The 22,299-nt window shown below is 57.4% G+C and overlaps 2 protein-coding genes across 2 annotated transcripts in view; both read left to right on the top strand.

Annotated features, from left to right (window-relative positions):
* Positions 1-515: 515 nt before the first annotated feature.
* Positions 516-10,151, top strand: LOC122154853. Its single transcript, XM_042807539.1, has 7 exons — positions 516-591; positions 909-1,217; positions 2,018-2,419; positions 5,641-6,042; positions 7,468-7,569; positions 8,316-8,353; positions 9,261-10,151. The coding sequence occupies exons 1-7, from the start codon at positions 516-518 to the stop codon at positions 9,360-9,362; spliced, it is 1,431 nt and encodes a 476-aa protein (XP_042663473.1). The 3' UTR covers positions 9,363-10,151.
* A 309-nt stretch (positions 10,152-10,460) lies between these two features.
* LOC116964527 overlaps positions 10,461-22,299 on the top strand; it is a 37,164-nt gene continuing 25,325 nt past the window's right edge. The window contains exons 1-6 of the mRNA XM_042807538.1: positions 10,461-10,813; positions 16,557-16,776; positions 18,001-18,055; positions 19,822-20,157; positions 21,142-21,411; positions 21,918-22,034. Coding sequence (XP_042663472.1) covers positions 10,461-10,813; positions 16,557-16,776; positions 18,001-18,055; positions 19,822-20,157; positions 21,142-21,411; positions 21,918-22,034 — 1,351 coding nt within the window. The remainder of the gene's footprint in view (positions 10,814-16,556; positions 16,777-18,000; positions 18,056-19,821; positions 20,158-21,141; positions 21,412-21,917; positions 22,035-22,299) is intronic.

The following is a 22,299-nucleotide window of genomic DNA, read 5'->3' as shown; positions in this document are numbered from 1 at the left end:
ACAACATTTCATATTTCTTGTAGACCTCCTTAGCTGCAGAAAACTCTGAGATTTAAAGGCAAGTTCTGAAGTTTTCACAGGCGTCAGAAATGCTGCCCTAACCCCTCTCCTCTGGTGCTGAGAGAGGGGGAGTATCAGCCTGCGTACTTCCTGTAGTCATTAAATACTAAAAGGTTTTTTAATATAAAAACCACCAAAACCCCACAACCTTCAGCGCTACAGCTTATAAAAGAGGATCAGGACCGTGAATGCATTGTGATAACGAGAAATTGCTCTGACACAGACAGCTGCGTGACATCTAACCGACCGCTGGCGTAGGGCTGAGTTGGCTGCTGAGGATACATTTTTGAGTGTTTACATGTAAATCAAGAGGTTTAGCTCAAACCTTGATCTAACTGGGGGCGTACAAACAGCGGGTGCTTTGTGCCTGAGTCACTCCTGGGTTTATACTCTGTGAACATTCAAACTAATAAATCCCTGATTTAGGAGTGATCCTAGCTGGGTGCAAATCCGTGATGGTGGCAGTCACTTTGCTAGACCTTAGAGGACAAATCCACTTTAAAATCATGACAGCAAACAATTCTGAACCAGGTAATAATTTGCCTCCAAGATGTTATGTCACTGTAATGTAAGAAACCTCTCAGGTGACTGAAGAGGGATGCCAGTGAGCCTCGCAGAGTCTGCGAGGAGTGATGCCTTATTGGGATCAGATTGCCTGTGTCATGGTGTTGGAAATTCTGAATTTGGGTGTAGCAAAACTGGGAGCAATGGGGTGAAAAGCAATTAAAGGTGGGTTGTTTATTTGGGGGGGGGGAGTCAAGGGGAAAGAACAAGCACGGCAAAGCAGAGAGGAGGAGGGATAAAAGGGACAGTTCCCACTTATTTTTCTGTCTGAGTGTGCTCTCTAGTCTGCGCTTGCACCAGATCCTGCAGCAGACCTGCGTGTCGTGACGGCGGGTCTCATCCTGAGCTGGAGAGGCTGCGGAGGCTCTGGCGTGCGGCCAGACTTCACCAGGGCCGTCTCGAGTGGTTAAAAGTCGGTGGCCCAGAGCCGCTGGCTGCTGACCTCCCGCCTGGGACGCGTCTTCAGGCAGATTTTGAGGTCAGCACAGACGCTCAGCTTCTCACGCTCGCGCTTTTGCTGCGCCTCCGAGGCGAGCCAGGCGTGAGCTCGCTGCAGGGATGCTGCACCCTCTGCTCCGTCCTGACGCTCGTCGGTAAGTCTGGGATGGGGCGGGCAGAAAGCACCTTGAGGCTGTAGAAGCGGGGACTGGGATGATGCTGAGCTGGTAGGATAAGGGGAAGTAGCCGGTGGTGACCATGAAGTGCTCTCCTGAACCACAGAAGGCTAGAAATTGGGGCGGGGGGGAGCATCACAACATGTCATATAATCTCCACCGGGCATCTCCCAAAGCCACCCACTGAGAGGGCAGTGGTCCAGCTGGACCCAGCGCAGCTTTTCGCTGTGTTCCTCTTCGCTGCTTCTACGGCTGCACCACCACAGTGTTACTTACCCCTGGTAATCTCTGAGCAGCCCATGCAGGGTGATAACGGCAGGATGGCTGTACCGTCAGAAGATCCCTTCTGCTTTCTTGTCTCTTTCATTTTCTATGATGATATCGTACATGTGAAAAAACTTTCTCTGCTTCTAGATGTGGGTTAGAAATCACAAATTTACCCATGAGAAGGAATTCGCAGCAGCTGGCCCAACCCCTGGCTGTGCTCATTCCTGGAAGGGAAAAAGAATTGTTTCTCAGCCCATGCAGCTCCCTGCAAGCGCTGGGGAGGCAGAGCCCTTCGCTGCCAGAGCCCGGGTCCCCCGTAAAATCCTTCCCCTCCCCTAAAAACTAGGGATGCAGCAGCCCCACGTCGCCGAGAAGCGGCTCCTGTGCACGGAGCTGCCGCCGGCGGGGGTGGGCGAGGGGAGCTGCGCACGCCCGTGCCCAAAGCGGGGAAGGGGCCGCGGGTCCAGCCCCTGCCCTCGCTCCGCTGATCTGCCCCTTCCCCTCCTCGGCAGGGGGAAGCCTGGGCGTCCTGGTCGAAATCCATCAGGATTCCATCAACGGCACCGTGGGACAGTCCGCGCTCCTGCCCGTCTCCTACAGGTTCGGCGGTGCCCCTCGCTTCCCGCTGTCGTTTCACTGGGTGTTCAGCAACAGAGTGGACAAGCTTGTCAACTGCGTGGTGACGAACTGCTCCCTGGGTGCTGGGGGGGCTCCCAGCAATTGCTCGGCAAGGTGTTTCGTCCACGCCACGCACCAGGGCCGTGTGGAGCTCTTCCCCGAGAACGGGTCCCTGGTGCTGCGGGACCTGCGGCTCAGCGACAGCGGGGTTTACAGTGTCACCTTCAGCCTGTCACGCCGAGGCAGGCACATCACCCTGACCGTGCACGAGCAGCGTGTCACCCCGGAGCACCCAGGTGAGTGTGAGCGTGAGGTCAAACCCGGTGCCCAAACCTGATGAAGCCCACAAACGGGCTTTGGAGCGAGGAGAGGAGCCCAGGCCTACGGGCCAGCCTTGCCACCCTGTCCCTGTGCGTGTCCGCTAACCCCATCTCGGCACCATCGAGACCTTTCGGGGGGGGGGGGGGGGGTGGCGTGTCTGGGGCAACGGGGGGTTCATATTCCCCCGCCGCATCTGGTAAGAAATAATCTTTGACGCGCAGGGCTGCGGCCAGTGCAGTCACGAGGGGGGAACCGGGAGCTTTGTTTTGTGGGATGGCGCCAGGTCAGGGTCCCCTCTGCTGCTCCCCTGCCAGCAGGAGGTGACGGGCAGCGTTCGGGAGCAGCAGCGTTCCCAGACGTGCCGGGCCAGCGGCAGAGCTCGGCCACGCCAGCAAGAGGAGGGGGACGAGGACCCCGCCGAGGCGGGCAGGGGGACCAGTAGCTGCAGGACACCCCCAGGGACGGGCTGGGCGTCTGCTGTGCTTGGGAGGGGACGTGGGGCTGCAGCCTTGGCCACCAGCCCCGGGGAAAGCTCGCCGTCTCTCCTAGCCCAGGCGCTGGGCTCGCTGGAGGAGGGACGGCCGCTCGCATCCCTTGCTGCATCTTCGGAGGCTGCTGCCGCTTGGTCCTGCTGTTCCTGCAGCTGCTCTTCCACCTCCTCTGGCACCGGGTGAGCGCGGCCCTCCCCGCGCTCGGGTCCCGTGGGAAGGCGGGGGATGGAGCCGGTTCCCCCCCCACACCCCGTGGGGGCTGGGAGCAGCCGAGCTGCACCCCACGGGGGCGATTTCCCTGGGGTGATGCCGCTCCCGGGAGCGGAGCCAGCGCACGGCCGCGACCGGAGAGACACGGCGGACCCAGAGGACAAGGGATGCGCTCGGCCTCCGTGTCTTCCCTCGCGGCGCCGGGCTGAGAGTTTTGGGGTAAGTCCCGCTTCGTGCCCGCAGCCAAACGCCCGGGAGGCACCGAGCACACGGCGTCCCGCTGCCGGCCGGGCACCGGGAGCCGGCAGAGCGAGCCGCAGCCGCCGGGATGCCGCTTCCAGAAGCTTTTTTGGGGGGGCCCCTCGAGAGAAGCGGGCGACCGTGCGAGAGCCTGGTCCCCGAAGGGAGAGCTGCGGCGCGGGGCAGCACCCCGGCAGCGCTGCCTGCACGAGTTAAAGCACCAAACTGTTTCTGGAGGGTTTGCTGCCCTTCTGTCACCCGCTCTGGTGTTTCCCTGGGTGCTGGAGTAGCGCCGGGGACCAGCAAACGGCTGCCCTGCTGCAAAGTGAACGTGCTTCGCAGGAGCAGACGCGTTCAGGGTGTGCCAGCCGGTGAGGCAGAGGCCTGTGGTTTCCCCAGTATAAAGTGGTCTTCCAGTGGCCCCACACGACTGGCCCGTCTTTCCTCCTGGGGATGAGACGTGTGCCTCACCCCGTGCCCAGCCCCAGGGCTGCCCCGCTCGAAGCCCCAGGCGGCAGCAGCCACCCCTCTCTCCACCCAGTGCCCCCTCCCCAGCCAAATAAACCCCTTCCTCCAGCACCCTGCTCCCCACAGAGCCCGAGGCTGCGTCTGCAGCATCGCTTTGGGCTGTTCCAGCAGCCGAGCGAGACGGGAAATGCTAGTTCTCCAAATTTTCTGGCAAGCCCCAGGCAGTCAAGGCACCTCAGCAGTGGGGCTGCCAGGAACCAGAGGCTGTTTTTGCGGGGTATTCGCTGATTGTCCCCTGAGGGTGAAAGAGTGGGGACTTTTAATGCGCTGCGAACCGTGCTCGGGGTCCCACGCTGTGTGTCCTGGGGAGAGGTGACCCCCACGTGGGTCTTGCAGTGTTGCTGTGGATGTACATGCCCCCGGCAGCCGGGCTCCCCCCCAGCGCTCGCCCACCTCCTGCTGTCGTGGCCACGAAGCCGCCGGCGGCTCTGAGCAGCGACAACCACCAGTAAAGTTAAAATAGAGGGGGCAGCTGCGTGGGAGGGAGTCCAGACCCCCTGCCTTGCTCCCACCCTCGCTAAGGGGGAGCAGGAGCTGGGGAGAAGGGGAGCTGGCCCAGGGTCAGGGCTGTCCCCCTGCTCCCGCCCCATCTGGGCATCCTTGCAGGCCTGGGGGGGCTTCGGCCCCTCTCTGACCTGCCGCCCTGGGGGTTTGTGTCCCCCCCCCGATGACTCTTTCCTTGGGGTGGAGGCCGGGGAGCAGAGCCAGCTCCTCCCTGGCACCCTGTGGGCCAAGCTGGGCTGGTGTCCGGCCGGGACACCCCCCCCCCCCCCCCCCCCTTCCCCACGTCCCACCTCCAGCACTCGTAGCAGCCCACGAGCCGCGATTGCCAAGAGCACAGGAAGAAACCCCGGGCTCGCACACCCGCAGATAAACCCTGCGGCGCGCCGGGGGCTGAGGAAGAGTCACCGACTTCCTCCTGTGCCGAGGCGACAGCTCGGAGATGCTCGTGGGGCCCGGGGGGTCCCAGCCTGTGCCAGGGGCGAGGTGACCAGCCAGCCAGAGCTCCCGCTTCTGCTGCTGGGTGGGGGCTGGCCCCCAGCACCCCGAGATGTCCTTCGGCTGGCACCGCTGGAGCCTCGGCTCCCTCCTGCTGCTCCTTGGTGAGTCAGGGCTGGGCTGGGGGTGCCCGGGGCCGGGGTGCGCTGCCAGGAGCAGCCCGGAGGGAGGGGGGGGTGCCGCTCAGAGGGACGCTGGTGTGGCTTTTGGGGGGGGTGGCAGTGGCAGCTTGCCCGTGGGCCCCCAGGATCTTCGTCCCATCCGCATCGGGGACCTGCGCAGGGTGACAGTGGCAGGGGCTGCTCCAGCCACCGGTGGATGAAGAGCAGGAGGGGGCTGAGCCTCCACCTCCCCCCTTTCCTCTCCGGGCACAGGGGAGCGGCACCGTGTCCTGAAGTGCCAAGGGACAACGAGCGCTGAGGGCGCTGGGGTTTGGAGACATCCCCAGGGCTGCTGCCTCGGCTCACGGGCAGGCTCAGCCCATGCAGCGCCCTGCAAGCAGAGCCCTTCGCTGCCAGAGCCTGGATCCCCCATAAAATCCTTCCCCTCCCCCAAAAACTAGGGATGCAGCAGCCCCACGTCGCCGAGAAGCAGCTCCTGTGCGTGGAGCTGCCGCCGGCGGGGGTGGGCGAGGGGAGCTGCGCACACCCGTGCCCGAAGCGGGGAAGGGGCTGTGGGTCCAGCCCCTGCCCTCTCTCCGCTGATCTGCCCCTTCCCCTCCTCGGCAGGGGGAAGCCTGGGCGTCCTGGTCGAAATCCATCAGGATTCCATCAACGGCACCGTGGGACAGTCCGCGCTCCTGCCCGTCTCCTACAGGTTTGACGGTGCCCCTCGCTTCCCGCTGTCGTTTCACTGGGTGTTCAGCAACAGAGTGGACAAGCTTGTCAACTGCGTGGTGACGAACTGCTCCCTGGGTGCTGGGGGGGCTCCCAGCAATTGCTCGGCAAGGTGTTTCGTCCACGCCACGCACAAGGGCCGTGTGGAGCTCTTCCCCGAGAACGGGTCCCTGGTGCTGCGGGACCTGCGGCTCAGCGACAGCGGGGTTTACAGTGTCACCTTCAGCCTGTCACGCCACGGCAGGCACGTCACCCTGACCGTGCACGAGCAGCGTGTCACCCCGGAGCACCCAGGTGAGTGTGAGCGTGGGGAGCACAGACCACCCCCCCCCGCTCTGCCCCGGCCGCCCGGGAGTGGGTGCTGGCAGAGTGTTTGAGAGGATTTCGGTGCTGTAGGTGTTCTTATGACAAGAAACCCATCCTGTCCCTCGGTGCCAGCTTAATCACAGCGTAAGGGATTCCCGTGCAGCTGGTTGTCTCTACCTGAGAAATGCGCTTCTGCCAGGCTTGCGTTTATCCGACAGGAATGGATACTGATGAGAGAGATGGGCTGAGAAACCTAAGCGCTGCGTTTGGGTCCCGTACTGGAATAAATCCAGTATTCACCGGGGAGAGTAGAGCACTTGGGGATAAATCTGTGGCCATGTGGGCTAAGAAAAATAGGCCAAATAATTGCTATTCATGCCTGTGCAGGTTGTGTGTCGGGGGCGGTTGGGTACACTGGTGGCCACCGTCCTTTGGCAAAACGGGAGCCGCCTTTACCCTCGCTGAGTCTGGCTGTTTATTCACGCTGCCACGCAGCCCTGACCATATTCCTCACCCCCATCTCTCTTTTTGTGTTTGTGTCTTGCTGTTCCCTGCCCTGGTTTATCCCTCTCCGCAATGAGCACGAGGTTCTGAAGATCTAACTTTGCGTTCAACAAATTCCCGGTTCCCTCCCCGGGTTTCGCCTCCTCTGCTGGATCTCTGCCACCTCTCAAGGCACCAAGCAGAGCGCCCGTCCTCTCTCCCAATGACCCTGCCGCGGCTCCGCTGCCACCCCACGTACACAGCACGTGAAATAATCTCCATGGCGGTATCTGCCGGGGTTCAGCACAAATCGCTGTAGGAGTCGGTGCCTTCTGTGATGGGAGCCACTCCCGCATCCCCTCCAGCTGTGCTATGAGACATGCACATGACTCGTGCCCTCTCCGGGATATAAATATCCCAGGAAATATTTTGGGGGGCTGATATTTAAACTCCATTCCAAGGGCCCGGCGTGCCTCTCTCGGCTGTTTTCCTGGCAGCGGGGACAGGGAACCCTCCTGGGCGGCCCCTGCGCTTCCCCGCGGCTTTGGGGAGAAGCTGCCCCTCGCAAACCCCCCGGGGGCCGGGATTGAGCCTGAGCCCTGCCCGGCTCCTCTCAGAGCACCCGCAGCTCCCGGGCCTGGCACCCCCCAGGGCTGTGGTGTCAGGGTCCCAGCCCCACACCCCCCACACCACGCCCCCCCTTGGCACCCTGCCTGCATATACCCATCCTTAATACTCGAGCTGCGGAGGTGGCTGGGCTTTCTGCACCGCAGAATTTCCTTTGAGCTGCGGGCGCTCCCCAGCTCCTCGCGCTGCGCTCTGAGCCCGAGCAGGGTGCTGGGGTCAGCGGGAACGCTGGACAAAATGCGGCGAAGCCGCTGCGATTACTTGTTTAGAAAATGCTCGCACCACCTCTTTCCTTCCAAACAGCAGACACGGGGAAGCACCACACCAATTATCCTGTAATTGGAATTTGTTCTTCAACCTCCCTCCTCCTGCTGATTCTGTCCTGCTGCTGCATAAAGCACCAAGGTGAGTGGCTCTGCTCCTGATTTTTATCCCTCCAGGTCGCATCCTCCTGCTTCCCCAGGCACATTCTTGGGTGTGAAAGGTAGTGGAAGGCTCAGAAGCCGCCTGGGTTCTGCTCTTCGCACCAAACTGATTCCATCTCTAAGCTCACCTCTGCGATGTGCCGCCTCCTTCCAGCCGTGAAGAGCTGCCGAGCACGTTGCAAGTTCATAAAGTAGCTCGAGGAAGCGGAAGCACAGCACGAGGCTGTTGCAGCAGTTTTTTGGAGCACTCATACCTTTTGGGGCCAGGAGCAGAATCAAGACACTGCGGCATATCTAGTCTGTAAAAGGGCTGCAATTTCATGGACTCTGAAATGCATCCTCTACGTGTGGCCATGACAATTCTGTTGGAGTTACTTTAAAACTCCAGCTGGGGAGAATAACTTGGGGTGTTTCCTCTTAAAATTAAGCCAACGTGGTGCACACCTCCACAGTTTCCACCAGCTGTGTCTTCAAAACTTTTGTCCCTGAGGGTGACTCTGTCAGGAAACAAATTCTCTTCTTTCCAAGGGGGAGATTTCACTTGCACATAGAGAAAGTAGTTTCCAAAATCTCCATCTTAAAGGCAAAACCCACATCACCTCCCTGGTGAAAGCCAATAGAGTAATGCTGGTTCTCCAGCACTGGGAGAGAGGAAGATGCAGACCATCGGTGTATCTGCCAGATAATAAAACTCCTTTTATTTATTTTTTTTTCCCCTGGGTGCAGCTCAACAGTGGAAGAGGAGGATCGTCAAACAACAGCAGGTACGGCGGAAAATCTGAAAGCTCTTGGGCACGGGCAGCTGGGTACCTGCTAACTGCTGGCTTGAATAAGATGTACTGAGCTGCAAGAATCGGGCGCTGGGTATAAAATTAGAAAGTTAATTCATTCCTGTAAGGGAAGGCTGCTTTCCCCTCCGCCTCCCTCCCCGGCAGCCCCCAAACCAACACGAACCTTACCTTCATGGCTCTGAAGCCCTGGGACAATTGTGGCCAGCAGCAGCAAGGAAAATGCAGAAAGGTTAAATTCAGAGGAATGTGCAGATAATCCTCCCTCCCTGCTTCCTAGTCTCCTGAATTTATGTTAAGGCACTTCTTCAGGGATCGGTGTGGAGGATCTGTGGACTTGTCTCACACAGTTTTACCTGTGAAAAATGAATAAAGTGGAGAGAAAGAGGCAAAGAAGCAGGAGATGTGAGAGCGAGATGGCTCAAGAAATTTCTGTCACCTTCCCCAGCACTGTGTGGTGGGCGCAAGTGCCCCCGAAGTGCAAGAGCACCCCAGGGAGCCTGTCTGGCAGATGTGACCGGCCCACACTTGTTTCTACACAAAGAGGGGGTTGTGATGATTTTTTTTCCAGTGAAAATAGCCAAGGTCAAGGGTAGGGTCCCCGGTCTGCGCTCTCTGGTCTGGAAACAGCGACAAAACTTCAGCAAAGGTTTTCCTCCCCATTTCCAGTGCCCATCGAGCTCTCCAGGCTGTGTCTGGTTTGTCTGAGGGGTCCTTGGGCAAAGCAGACGTCACCCTCCGGGGGACCTGAGGGGCTGAGCCAGTTTTGCATCCATGGGTTGGGGGGAGTTGGGCACCAGTGTCCCCCCACCGCTCTCGCCGGTAAAGCCGTCTGGGCTTTACTGGAGAGGGTTCTTCATCTTTGGCATTTGTACTTCTCCAGGTCTCAAGCGTGCAGGAATCCCAGATGGAAAGCACCATGGGGAGGGACATGGCAACCATTTATGCCCAAATTGGAGACAACTTTGAACAGTCGCTGCCCTGACCGATGCCAGAGGTCGTGCGCACATCCAAAACTTCTCCGGCACCACCGGGACTGGGACCCTGGACCCTGCCACCTCCCAGCTTGACTGTGGGAGCTGCCCTGGGCGGGAGCTTTGCAGGAGGTAGTCGTGCCTCAAAGCACAGAGGATGCTTTTGTCCCTGACGCTGTCTCCGCTGACGCTGCACCCTCAGAGCTCCCCCGCCAGCAGCTCCGCACGCTGAGCCTAGGCTGGAAAGGATTTGGAGCAAGAGAGTACAGAAACGCATTAGTTTGCCTCAGACTGCAGCCTCTCTGGAAGTCGAGGGATGAGCTGGTTTTAGTTTCTCCTCAAGACTTCCTGAGAGTATGAAGACATCCAGAGTAAGAGAAAGATGCCTAAGGCAAAGGCAAATCAACAGTTCATCCATGGGGAGCTTGTTTCCATAGACTCACCTTAATTTGTGGGGTAATGGAGAGCATTAAAAGGATTTTAATCATGTTTCCTAGATTCACTACCAATAGTCTTGCATATTAAAAGAATATATAAAGATCCTTTGGCCTGAAAAGTTGTTCTTATTTTTGTATGTATGCCAAGTAATTGTTGAGCAGACTTCCTACAATGAAATCTGCTTGACCTTAGGATCCCAGAGCAACAGGTTCCTCTGCTGTTTTGAAATGTCCCTTTTGAAGCACAAAGAGATGGGGATTTCTGTACAATTGATTTCCTGGCACGTAATGCCATTTCCTCAAAACTGTGTGCATGGGTGGAAGAAAGCTGAGCTGTGTAATCCTAGTTCAAAATTAAAAGGCCCTGTCCCGGCCCGTCCCCCCAGCAGCACCAGCACTTTCAGACACCTTTAAAAAGCAGCGAGGGCATAAATTGATTTTGCTTCCCTCTGCCTTTCACAGAAAGCCAGGTGGTGTGTGCCAAAACATGGGGCCCCGTCCCTGATAATAAATGGATGCTGTGAAAAGATGAGAGCCCTTGGCACCTCCCAAGCGCAGGCGCTGGCGGCACGGGCAGCGCTGCCAGGCTGTGGGGCAGGACTCCCTTGGGCAGAGCATGGAAACTGCTGCTGCTTCTCACCCTTTTCAGGTGCTTCTCTGTCGGCTGGGCTGATGCCCAAGAGGGACGATGCTGAAGGCGATGTCCAAAGCGCCAAGCGCAAGGAACCTGCTCCCACTGGTGCTGCCCCCTTCCCTCCAGGCGAGAAGGAAAGAGCACCCAGCACCTGCCAACGCTCCTGCCGGCTCTTAGCGAGGGAAGAAACCTTCTTCAGGACAGACACACAGACGGCTTTTGCTTTCTTCTCACCTGCATCTCCAGCTGAGCGTCCTCCAGCCCCTCTCCTGGAGCTGCCTCCTGGCCTGGCCGCTCTGCTCTCGGTGCTCGTGAGGGCAGAGCTTCGCTCCAGCAAACAGAAGCGTTTTTGTGATTCAGTGAAGCCACAGAAGTTGAACACTTGCACCAGGTGAAGACGGATTTACTGCTGCGGTTAATGTGAGGCCTTAAGCAGCGGGAGAGATGAAGTACTAAAAAAGCGAAGCAGCAGCAGAGAAGCACACAGGAAATATGGTTTTCACTCTTCAGGCTAAAGCACACATGGTCACTGCCTTACCAACAGTCCTCTCGGCAGAACTGGGGGGTCTGTCTCTGCCCCACTGATGAAGGACTTTGGAAAAACCATCCCTGGGGAGCATGGAAGGGCAAGGGAGGACTGCGCAGGACACAGAGCCGGTCCTCAACCCCTGCCAGAGCCACAGAGCCCATCGGAAGGGTCGGCAGAATAACCTCTTGGTCTCCCCCCCTCCCCGTGCCTGCTAAACCACAAAATAATCTCAGGATTGGAGCAAAATGGAGGCCTAGAACTGAATTCGTGTATCCCCCCCCTCATCACCCAGAAACACGACCGCTCCGTGAGCAGCCTCTGCCCCGGGGGGAGCCCAGCCCACGGACCGTGCTGCACCCCGGGCCGAGCTGCTGCTTCCCAGAAGATAATACCAAGAGGCAGGAGCAAGCCCTGACCCTCCGCAGCCCCGTGAGCCCGCAGCAAAGCTGTTTAGCTGTTGCAGGGCCCGCGCAGACCCTCCCGTGTCCCCTCCACCCTCCCCTGTCCTCTGCTTTGCGTGGGGTCCCTCCGCTTGCCTCGTAGCGTTTGGTGCCGAGCGTCTGCGGAGGGAGAGGAAAACCCATCGCCCTGAGGCTGCACACGCCGCGAGCTGCTATCTCTGTTGGAGTGTTTTCTTGAGCTACAGAAATAAGGTAAGATTTGACTGTCTTCCCTAACGGTCTGAGTTCAGCTAAGGGAAACTTGTGTGCTGCTGGAAGTATAAAAATGGGATTTGCGTTAAACAGCCAGATAGGTGATAGCACCTTCCCTCTTGAACCAAAATTATACTTCAGTGATCAGCAGAAAGACAGATCTCTCCCTAATTATACCCGAGATGGGCTGAAAACAGCAGAAAGTGAAGTTCTGCAAGAGCTTCCAGAGTTTTCGTTTATCCTTCTGCTTTCTGGTTAGGAGGTAGGGAGGAAGAGGAACTGAGTATGAGTGTGACACAGGCCGATTGCTGCGGCTCCGTGCAAAAATATCAGGGCGTGTGATGGGCCAGATAGATAAAAGAGCACAGGCTGGGAGATTATCCCGCTGCTGTGCCAAACTGGCAGGTCAATTTAATATGGATTTTATTTTGGACTTGGAAAACAGAGCTATTGAGCAAAATCCGCTGGGCTGGCTGTTGTGGTTGGCTGACGCCCACGCCCCCACACCCCCCCCCCAGCCTCGTGGGAGCCACCTCTGCGACCCACCCTGTCCCCAGGGCTGAAGCCTGCTGCCTCTCCAGGTTTATTCCCCATCAGTAACTAGCACTGGCTTTTTAAAGACGCCCCTGTGGCCTGGGGTCATGGGTGTAGAGGGCACTGAAGGAGCCGTGGGATGGGGCTGGCCCCAGGCTGACGGGCTGAGCTGGGGGTGGCGAGGAGGGGAAGGGAGCACAGAGGTCTCACTGAGCTCATCTAGAGCCAACGGGAGATTGCGGCAGCTTCCTGGACATTTCACTTCAGTCTAACAGTTTTCACTTTAGCTGTAACGTGCCCACAGGAAGACTAAGCCTGGCTTCTATTCTGGAAACTCGCTTGCTTTTTTCCCCTCTTGTTTCGAGCTAAAATTCAACGTCTGCCGTGCTCAGCCAGTCTCTGGCATGCACAGGGGGAAGGCTGTCTCTCGGCTGGGCAGGATTTGGGGTGAAGGGTTTAACAGGAACTTCAGTGCCTGATGCTGGAAGTGCGGTGCTGCTTGCACTCGTATTTTTTTTTTTTTTTTCTCAGTTGTGTAATGTGTGTGTCTCTGGGGAGACCTTCAAGCGGCCTCCCAGCGCTTAAAGGGGGGACAGGGAAGCTGGGGAGGGGCTCTGGATCAGGGGATGTGGGGACAGAATGAAGGGTAATGGTTTTAAACTGAAAGAGGAAGGATTTAGGTTAGATATAAGGAAGACATTCTTTATTGTGCGGGGGGTGAGGTGCTGGCCCAGGGTGCCCAGAGCAGCTGTGGCTGCCCCCTCCCTGGAAGGGTTCAAGGTCAGGTTGGACGGGGCTGGGAGCCCCCTGGGCTGGGGGAAGGGGGCCCTGCCCGGGGCAGGGGGTGCCACTGGGGGGGCTTTAGGGTCCCTTCCCACCCAAACCATCCTGTGATTCTATGATTTGCCAAAAGGGTCTACCAGGAAAAAGAGGCTTTTCTCCTGTCTGCCTGCTCTGGAGCTCCCAGGCCTTGGGGTATTGGCTTTGAGCTGGGTGGCCGTACACCCCAGCACCTCTGCAGAGGCGCGTGTCTGCTGGTGGCTGGCAGGAAGCTGCATTAGCACTAATTATCTGCAGTTCTGTGCTGATGAGGCTGGCCTAAACCCGCCCCGGGTGCTGGCTGGTACGCTAACAGGATGCATTGGTGGCATCCAGCTGCTGAAAGTCCGCAGGTCTTTGGTAGGGGGGGGGAAGGTGAAAGCAGGTCCCGCGCTTGCCTTGTGCAGCTGGGGGGCTGCAAAGCCCTCGCAGCAAGCCCACAGCTCCTCCTGCAGCCCCAGCGCCCGTGGGGTCCTCACCTCCGCGGGAGGGAGAGCACGCCGCGTGCAAAACGGAGAGGAAACGGCAGAAGTGAACGGGGGGCAAAGGGGTCGGAAACTGTGAGGAGAGACCAGATTGGCCACGTTTGCCCTGTGACGCTCTTGGTGCTTCTCTGTTTCTACCTTCTCTCCACCTTTTTGCTCACCCTGAGCTCCCACCACAGAAGGTGTTTGGTCTTCGCCCACGCTGTGCCTCCCGTCCCTGTCTCTAACCCACTCTGCCGTCTCACCGGCTGCCTCCGCCTTTTCATTTCCTTCCCTCATCAGCTTCTTTGCAGGGTTTTGCCCACCAGGCCCTTCTCTGCATGTTCTTCGAAGCTCACAAAGGTCAGCGTGGTTTTTCTTGTGGCTGTAAATGGCCGGGTGCTTGCAGACCTCAGGAGCTCGCTGGCTGCACCTCAGAGCACGCTTCCTACCACTGGATACGCCTAGCTTTGTACTTTAAAGAACTCAGACGGTCCCCTCAACAGCCTTGCTGCTCGTTGTTCTTTATTCTTCCATCTTTCGATCCATCCCAGGTCCATGTGGCTGAATATCATTCTTCGAGACTGCTGCTGACTGGGTGGGGGACCCGGTGACAAAGGACGTGACTGAGGCACCCAGTGCCCTCTTCTCCTTGGTTTTTACCAGTCAGACCAGCCTTCAGCAACCCAACAGCCTGGAGAAAGTCCACAGCAGGGAGGACTCCCTCGGTGGGAGAGGATCGGGTTAGGCAGCACTTAAGCAAGCTGGACATGCCAGTGGGCCCTGAGAGGATGCGCCCACAAGTCCTGAGGGAGCTGGCTGACAGCATTGCGAGACCGCTCTTGGTAACCTTGGAAAGGTGGTGGCAACCAGGAGAGGTTTCTGAAGACTGGAGGAGAGCTCCTGTCCTCGGAAAAAGGGTCAGAAGGAAGACCCGGGGAACTAAGGGGCAGTCCCTGGGCAGGTGATGGAGCAGCTAATCCTGGGAACCATTTCCCAGCATATGAAGGACAAGAAGGGGATCAGGAGGAGTCAGCGTGGATTTATGAATGAGAAAACCTGCTCAGCCAACCTGATCACCTCATGGTGACTGGCTTGGTGGGCAAGGGGAGGGCTGTGAGTGTTGTCTACCTTGACTTTAGGAAGGTTTTTGACCCCATCTCCCACAATATCCTCATAGAGAAGCTGACAAAGCATGAGTTAGATAAGTGGATTTATCAGTCGCATGGGTTGAAAACTGGCTGAGCAACCAGACCCAGACACAGTCCTGGGCAACCTGCTCTAGGTGACCCCGTGTGAGCTAAGAAGCATCACAGTTGTCCCTTGTAGAGGGGTTGCTCGGGGCCTACGGGGTGCACCTCGTGGCTACCTGAGCTGATTTAAAGTGATGAACAGAGCACGGTCAAGATTACAGTTGTCGGCCGAGGCTTCAGGCTGCACCTCCCTGCACGTGCGCGGGCTGGAGGAGCTCGCTGTGCCCTGGTTTCCCCGAGCTGGCTCTCCCGACACCGCCTCCTTCACTGGGACCGATCAGGTGAATTTTTACGTTTTTATCCTTTTTACTAATTGCTGCTTTTTTTTTTTTTTTTTTTTTTTTCCTTCTCATTTAATCCCAGACGGAGAATTTCAGGAAACCCCCCCCTCGCTCTGCAAAACTCTGCGCAGACACCTCCTCTGAGCACCCGCACGAATACCGGTGACTACCAGGAGCACGCTGCTCACCAGCAAAGCCCTCTCCTCGCCCGGGCTGCCCCAGCGTGTTGCTCTCCAGATCAGGAGTTTTGAGGGCAGGACTCGAGCCTTTCCCCGTTGCCCTTGACTTTGGGGGGTGGCAGTTTGTCTCCTCCAGCCCAGAGGCCGCAGAAGGGGATGAGCAGCCATCAGCTGCACAGGGCCCGTGCTTGCTGCATCCTGGGCTCAGTCCTGCTGGGGGGGGGGGGGGGTTCTGACCACTGTCTGCAACAGGGATGCTAAGGTTGACCAGAAAAAGCCATTTATTTCTTCATCCACACGCTTCTGATTTCTAGCAGAGACTGACGATCGCCCCTTCGTGCCTTTGGGGTTGCAGCAGCGTGGGAGTGGGGAGAAGGACCTGGGGTTGTGCTTTAGGACAGTCTGTGGCATGAGTTTCATGTCTGCTGATGGTTGCCTGCTCTTCATACCTCTCTCCAACCACAATAAGCTGCACTGGCCTGAAGCAGCAGCTGTGCAAACGCTTCTCTGCAGCCAATATTTGCAGGTTTGTGCTGCTGTATTTGCTGTTTGGTGTCTCCCAGCCCCCCGAAAGGTGCAGGGTGTAACTCAAGTGATGGAAAAGCTTTTAAAATATTTGTGAAAGGAGTTGAGTGCTAGCAGAAACCTGCCTCAGTTTTTTAATTTAGTTTATCTAAGATTAAGCGGAAAATATATTTTTAAAGTTTCCTTCCAGCAACCTGGAAGAATCAATAGGGCCAGAGTGGCCTGACTGATAAAAATTACTCTTTGGAGCAGTTAAAAGAAGAGGTGGATATGGATGATGGGGACGTGGTGGAAGCGGTGGGTGGGCAACTCATCCTTCCTGCAAGCAAATGAAATACCTGCCTGGAGGATGAAAGCTTTATCCTTCGGTGTCTTTCTGAAGACACTTTCGGGTGAACGGTCACCCCAGACGTTGCTGGTGCACGTTGATGCAGCCGTTTCAGCTGCCCCGGGCTACCCAAGAAACGTCCCTGGGGAAAGGACAGAGCAGTCGTTCCTTTTCACAAATTGCATTTTCCTGCTCGTGTCAGGCGCCCGTGCCTTCGCACTGCGCTTTCGGTCGCTTTTAGCTTCTCAGACATCCCAAGCTCATGTCAACTGCGTGCAGAATGCGGCAGCCCTTCGCTGCGATGACGAAACGCCACTGGCTGGGTGATGTGACCCCACAAATACCCAGCCCTGAACTGAGGAACCAAGTGGATGGGAACAGAGAACCCGTAGTCTGCTGGGCATGGGGAGAAAGAGAAGTTCGATTAAAAATGAAAATGCACATTTGGCCACAAAACAGCGTGGAAGGCAGAATCGGAGTGGGAGCAGCCTCCCCTTTAATAAAAAATAAATTAAACGAAAAGAGTTCTGCTTGTACTGAGCTAGTTGTAAGCTCCACTTGTCTTAAAGGTCGTTGTCCTTCCTGTCCAAAAGTATCTGTCCTGCTGGGGCTGTAGGTAAATGCTGCAGTCGCTGCCTAGGCTCTGGCCTAAGGCTGAGCAGCCTGGCCAGGGTGCAGGAAACTCCTGAGACCAGCAGACATGACAGATCAGAGCGTGAGGAGCATCGAAACGCAAAGCTGGTGTGCGAGGTGCTGCTGGGGGAGGAGAGAAACCACGGAACTCCCCAGGTAAGTGTGGGGAGCACTGGGGACCTCTTGGGGTGAAGACTTGCAAAGCCAGTATTGCCTAGGTATGACCTCATCGGCAATAGCAGCTAAAGCTGAGCTTGTCTAGGTAGTGGTGTCAGCAATGCTTGATTTGGGGATGGATGTAGCAAAATGAGGGCCCACGGGGGAAAAGGAATTACAGCATCCATCTCACTCTGGTTTTGGTGGTCCGTGGGAGTCAGACGGGGACCAGCCGTGCTTGGCAGGGCAGAAAAGCTTCCCCCAGCGCTCTGGGGCAGAGCTCAGACCTTCCCAAGTCTCTCGTCCCTCTGCTCTTCGGTTTAGAGCGTGAAACTCGGTCCCTGGGTGCTCCTGTGATCCCAGCAGTGTCTCTCCCTTAAACTGAAAAGGCCTTTGCAGGAAGCTCGTGGGGCATGGATGATCCCAGCCCACATCTGCCTTGGTGGAGGAAAAAGCTTCTCGCGGTGGGACAAGTGTTTCAGAGCCTGCCTGAGCCCCTGGCCGCCGCTAAAACCAGCCTGGAGGAGGAGTTCAACCTCTGCCGTGCCCAGGGAGCTGGGCTCCTCTCCCAGGGACAGGGTAGAAGGTGACTAAGCCAGAAGAAAGGGATGGGGATGGATCTTCTGGCCTCAGGGCATGGAAATGATCTGGGACATCCCGTGTAATTTCTGTCGCTGCGAGAACTGAAATCAGAAACCCCTCCTAGAAGCGGAGTCAGGCGGGTTAATCTCCCCGGCCTGGCAACCGAGCTCAGCGTTTCTTGCAACGGGGTCGCTTCTGGGGTGCCCCTCCGGGATCCCCCCCCCTCCACCCTGCCCCGGCAGAAAGGGCCGTCCGAGCTCCCAGCACCGGGAGCTGGTGGTCCCGGCCACGGCACAGGCAGCGACGCGGCGGCTCTGCCTCCCCGTGCTGCAACCGGGGAGCGGCCGGCATCCGAAATCGGGGAGCAGCCGCCCCCCGAAATCGGGGAGCAGCCGCCCCGGGAGGGTCCCCGGCAGCAGGGCAGGAGAGGAGGCGGCGAGGAAGGAGAGGAGGAATCAGCAGGAAAGCAGCGATGCTGGAGCCGGTCCAGGCTGGGAGTGCCCGCGGCGCTGCCCTTGTGCGCGTCAGAAATCCGTAAGGCTGCGAGAACACCCCACACGGTACAGCCTCACCTGTTATTCTCGTTGCAGCGCGGACTGATTTTGAAAGCATGGCAATTTCTGAGCCGTTTTTCCTTGGCAGATGCTGCCGGGCCGTCCCGCGGAGCTGCTGGGGACCAGCTGGGTGCTCCTTGCAGGTAAATAAATTGTCCCCAGCGTGGGCGAAGCGTCGGTGCCGGGGCAGATCCTCGCCCGCTGCAAACCCACGGAGAACCCGGGGCTTCAGCGGAGCTTTGCAGGTGTGCACGGGGATCTCTGGTCCATATAGGTTGGACTTTTCAGATGGGGCAAAATGCTTAACCTGAAAGGGAAGTGTGTCTCTGCTCCGCTCTCCAAAGGCAGAGCGGGTAGAAGCAGCTCAAGAGCCAGGCACGGTGCCAAGGCTTTATAAAAGCCTGCTGCAGATAGATTTATACTGGGGCTGATATATGTAATAACCCAAAATTGGTTGCAGTTACGCTCGTGTGAGCAATCTCACTGTCATCCTTATATACTCACCAGCTGCCCTGAAACATAAATGTACAAAGATCTTCAGGGCAAGCATCTTAAAATAGAAAAGAAAACCCTTACAGTATACCCAGGCTTCCAGATGCCGTGGTGTTAGTGAGCTCTGTTTGGGTGTCTGTAGAATGAGCTTTGGATGTTGTAAAAAGATGCCTGGGATGAAATATTTTCTCTTACCTCCCGCTAGTGGTGCCGCATGTTCTGTATAAATAGTGTTCTCTTAGAGCAAGGGGGGTTTCAGTCATAAGATTGTTTCTCCGCCCAGCACATCTAATAGTTTGAGGGGCACAGAGGCGCGCGAGTACCAACCAATGGCTGTTTCTCAAGGCTGTGAGAGTGGGAAATGAAAATCAGTGGATGAGCTTAATTTAGGCGGGTTGTTCCCACCTGTGGGGCATCCCGGGGGCCGCCCGTGCCGGGAAGGTGTTTTCCTGACGTCTCCTGTGTCGGGGAGCGGCTGCGGTTGCTCGGTGGCGGGTGTCTGGGGGCAGGCTGGCATCGGTGCCGCCGGCCCCCGCCTCGGCGAGCCTCAGCCCTGACGGTCCCGTGCAAGGGCTGGACTGAGAGCTTTGGGGAGGAAAAGAGGACTTTTAGCAGAAATCCTGGTGCCTCCTTCAGGGCAGCCTCTCAGGAGTTCTAGGGTTGCCACTGGCAATGAATTGGGCCTCTGCCTGGGTAGATAAATACCTTTTGTTTCATTTCCTCGGCCAAGGGCTGGTTCCTTGCTTTAAACCTGTTAACCTCACCTTTATATTTCTTTTTTTTTTTTTTTTAATAATCCATTTTGGAAGATAGGACTGCAGTAGTGATTTCTGCCTGGCTTTGCTAGAAAGCTCTTTTGTTGTTTTTGTGTTTCCTTTTTTTTTTTTTTTTTTTTTTCTTGGGGCTGGGAGCTGTGACCTCCTCGCAGCAGCTCCTCTCAAAGCCCTCCAGCACGTCAGAATCAGGGTCATGACAAGCCCAGAAATCGCCACGTGTTTTGGGGAAACAGCTGCATCCCACTCTGCTGGGGTTGCGTGGACGCTTTCAGCCCCAAGCAGGACCAGGAATTGGGAATGAGCCATGGAAGCTAGATCAAGATTAGACAGTCCCTTCTGCGCACAGACTGGGAGGAAACGCCACCCAAATACAAACAAAGCTCAGGCAGAAAAAGCTCGCAGCAGGGTGTCCCTGCGCACCCTGCGCTGGGTTTTGGCACCTGTACCAGCCCCGGCTGGGTTGTGTCCCTGCCTGGCAGCGTGACAGGCGATGGCCGTGGCTTTGCCAGAGCTCGTGACCGAGCGGTCCACGTGCCGCATGCGTGTCCTTGGCACAGGGGGTAGCAAAGCCTCTCCCAAGCCGTTGCCGACTTGCTCCGTCTCCCCGGCTCATCTCCATCTCCCCTTCCCCGGCCGCCCAGGGCTGCTGGTCCCTTTGCAACAGGCTGCGGGTCCCCTCGAGAGAAAAGCCGCCGCTGTGGGCTCCTCGGTGCTGCTTCCCGGGCCGGGTAACGTCACGCTCATCCGCTCCACGCGGTGGGAGCACCTCAACGGCACCCGCTCCCGCACCGTCCTGCAGTTCTACGGGGGGTCTCGCAGCCCAGCCGTCCACGCGCCCTACGCAGGACGAGCCATTTTCCATCCATCCAACGGATCTCTCTTGCTGGAGGACGTCCAGGAAAGTGACAGTGGCATCTACAAAGTGACTGTCAACGTGGGAGACGAGGAGAGCCTGAAAATCCTGCTGGAAGTCCTCAGTAAGTGGTGGGCATGGGAGGGAGGTGGGGGGTGATGGATGCCAGCAAGCGGTGGCGTGATTTGACCGTGGGTAGACCGTCGGCCAGACAAAGGGCTGTGGAGAAGGGACTTGAGCTGGGTCTAATGGGCCAGTCATGAGTTGGCTTGAACCTTCCCTGCATGCAGACATCACCAGGGAGACTTTGGGAAGAGATTCCCAACCTGTCCCAGTGGAGGAGATCTGGTGGTGCTGCCCAAGGAGGCTTTCGAGGATGCCTGGCTGTGACAGGGCTGGGCTCCATCCTGGAAAGACAATTTCCTCCCTTGTTTTCTACTCCCAGTGCAGGGATGGGGGGAGTGGTGGGATGCTGCGTACCCGCGGAGGGTACCTCCGGCACTTTTACAGGGCAGCCAGGCAGAGCCGATGGAGCTCAGCCCAGCGGGGTGGGCTTTATGGAGAAGTCACGAAAAAAATGTGCCCCTTGGACCATGCTGGCTGATAGTCTTTGCAATTTGCAGGCGCCAGCTGCTGTCACTGAGATAAGAGCACACTTTAAATTACACAGAAGTTCCTCCTCAATATCAGCCTTGGCAATTCCCTTAATTTCCTTTGACATTATCCTTTCTCTGCTATATTAATGCTTGTTGCTGCCATAATGCTACCGCAGCCCTTCACCACGCATTTCTCCTTCCCACCACACATAGATCTGAATGGGAGCTGCATCCTTTTCCTCTTTTTTTTCTCCTCATTTTCTGCCATACTTAAAAAGCCTTGTACTTACCCAAATGCAATAAAAGCAATGACTCATCTAGAAGAACAAAAAAATGCCCAAACCCAAAAAGCGCAGCAGCCCTGTGCCGCGCAGGGATTCCCGAGGGGAAGGCACCTGGGATTGCACCCGTGCAGACTCCAGGATGCTGCGGTGGCAATCGCAGCCCAGGTCCCCGTCACGGATGCTCCGGGCCGTGCCCGAGAGGAGCGCTGGTGTTTGTCCCCTCTGCAGGGCCCGTGTCTCGCCCTCGGCTCCGGAGCAGTGCCCTGGTGGCGCAGGCCACCGGTGAGCTGCTCTGTGAGGTGGCGGAGGGCAAGGTGGACACCATCACCTGGAAGAAGGATGGGCAGCCCCTTCCCCCGGACAGAGGTTTCCACCTCTCTGACAGCCTCAGCGCTTTGCACCTGAAGTCGGCGGAGAAGTCGGACTGCGGCTCCTACTCCTGCAACGCCAGCAATGAGATAAGCTGGCAAGAAACCGCCCTGAACGTCACCGTTGCAGGTGATGCTGGCTGGGGGCTTCACCTCCCACCACTCCTCCTGCCCTCCACCCCTTCCCTGGGTGGTTTCACCCCATCCCTCTACCTCCGTCCCTCAAGGTCTAGCCTGCTTTCTCAGGAGGTTGTGGCCCACGGGCTGTTGAGAGCTGCTCCCCGTTGGAGGAGGAGGAGCAGCAGCTCCCGGTCTCGGATCCCACCAAGGCCCAGCCCTTGGCAGGATGGGCGACGGGCTGTTCCCTCTTGGCTAAGGTCCCAAGCGATGGCCCTTGGCCGAGGCGATGCTGAGCAGGGGGGCGGCGGACGCGGAGCCCAGCACGGGCAGCACGCGTCCCGGGTCGGACGTTTCATGGACCACAGCAATGAAATTTTCCCGCAGCAGAAAGCGCTGATCTGGCCACCAGCTGGCAAATAAACCGAATCTGTGACGGTGATGGAGGAGCCCCCGTGGCCCACCCGTGCCGGCCCTGCCAGGGTCCGACTCCCGGCTCCTCGGGTTGTTTCTTCCCAGGTCTCTCCCCGCCCTTGCAGGATGTGCTGAGGATTGCGGTGGTTGCTGTGGTTTTTGCTGCCGTCTCGGGATGGGGATTAATTTTTCCCGTCTGCCAGTCTGAAAAGCTAAGAATAAGTGAGTCTGCGGTTGAGGGGGGCAGAGCCCCTCGTTTCCCTCGTCTGGTGGGGGAGCGTGAGGAGCACTGTTGTGGGAAGAGCTGGTGATCAGTTCCTTCGCTTTCCAGCTGTCTAAATGTCTTCGTTTCATCTGGCAGGTCTTTATATGAGTAGAGAAACTTTCCCTCAGAAATATATTTAATGGTGAAAACTGATTTTACTCTGTTGTCAAGCTAGGTTAGATCCTGGTACTTCCCAGCCATTTTTGTTCTAGAGGGTTGAGG

Source organism: Tyto alba, unplaced genomic scaffold (assembly GCF_018691265.1).
Source record: "Tyto alba isolate M040663 unplaced genomic scaffold, T.alba_DEE_v4.0 Super-Scaffold_5, whole genome shotgun sequence".
Lineage (NCBI taxonomy): Eukaryota > Metazoa > Chordata > Aves > Strigiformes > Tytonidae > Tyto > Tyto alba.
The sequence above is the reverse complement of the archived record's forward strand: the minus strand, read 5'-3'. Positions and strand labels throughout refer to the sequence as shown.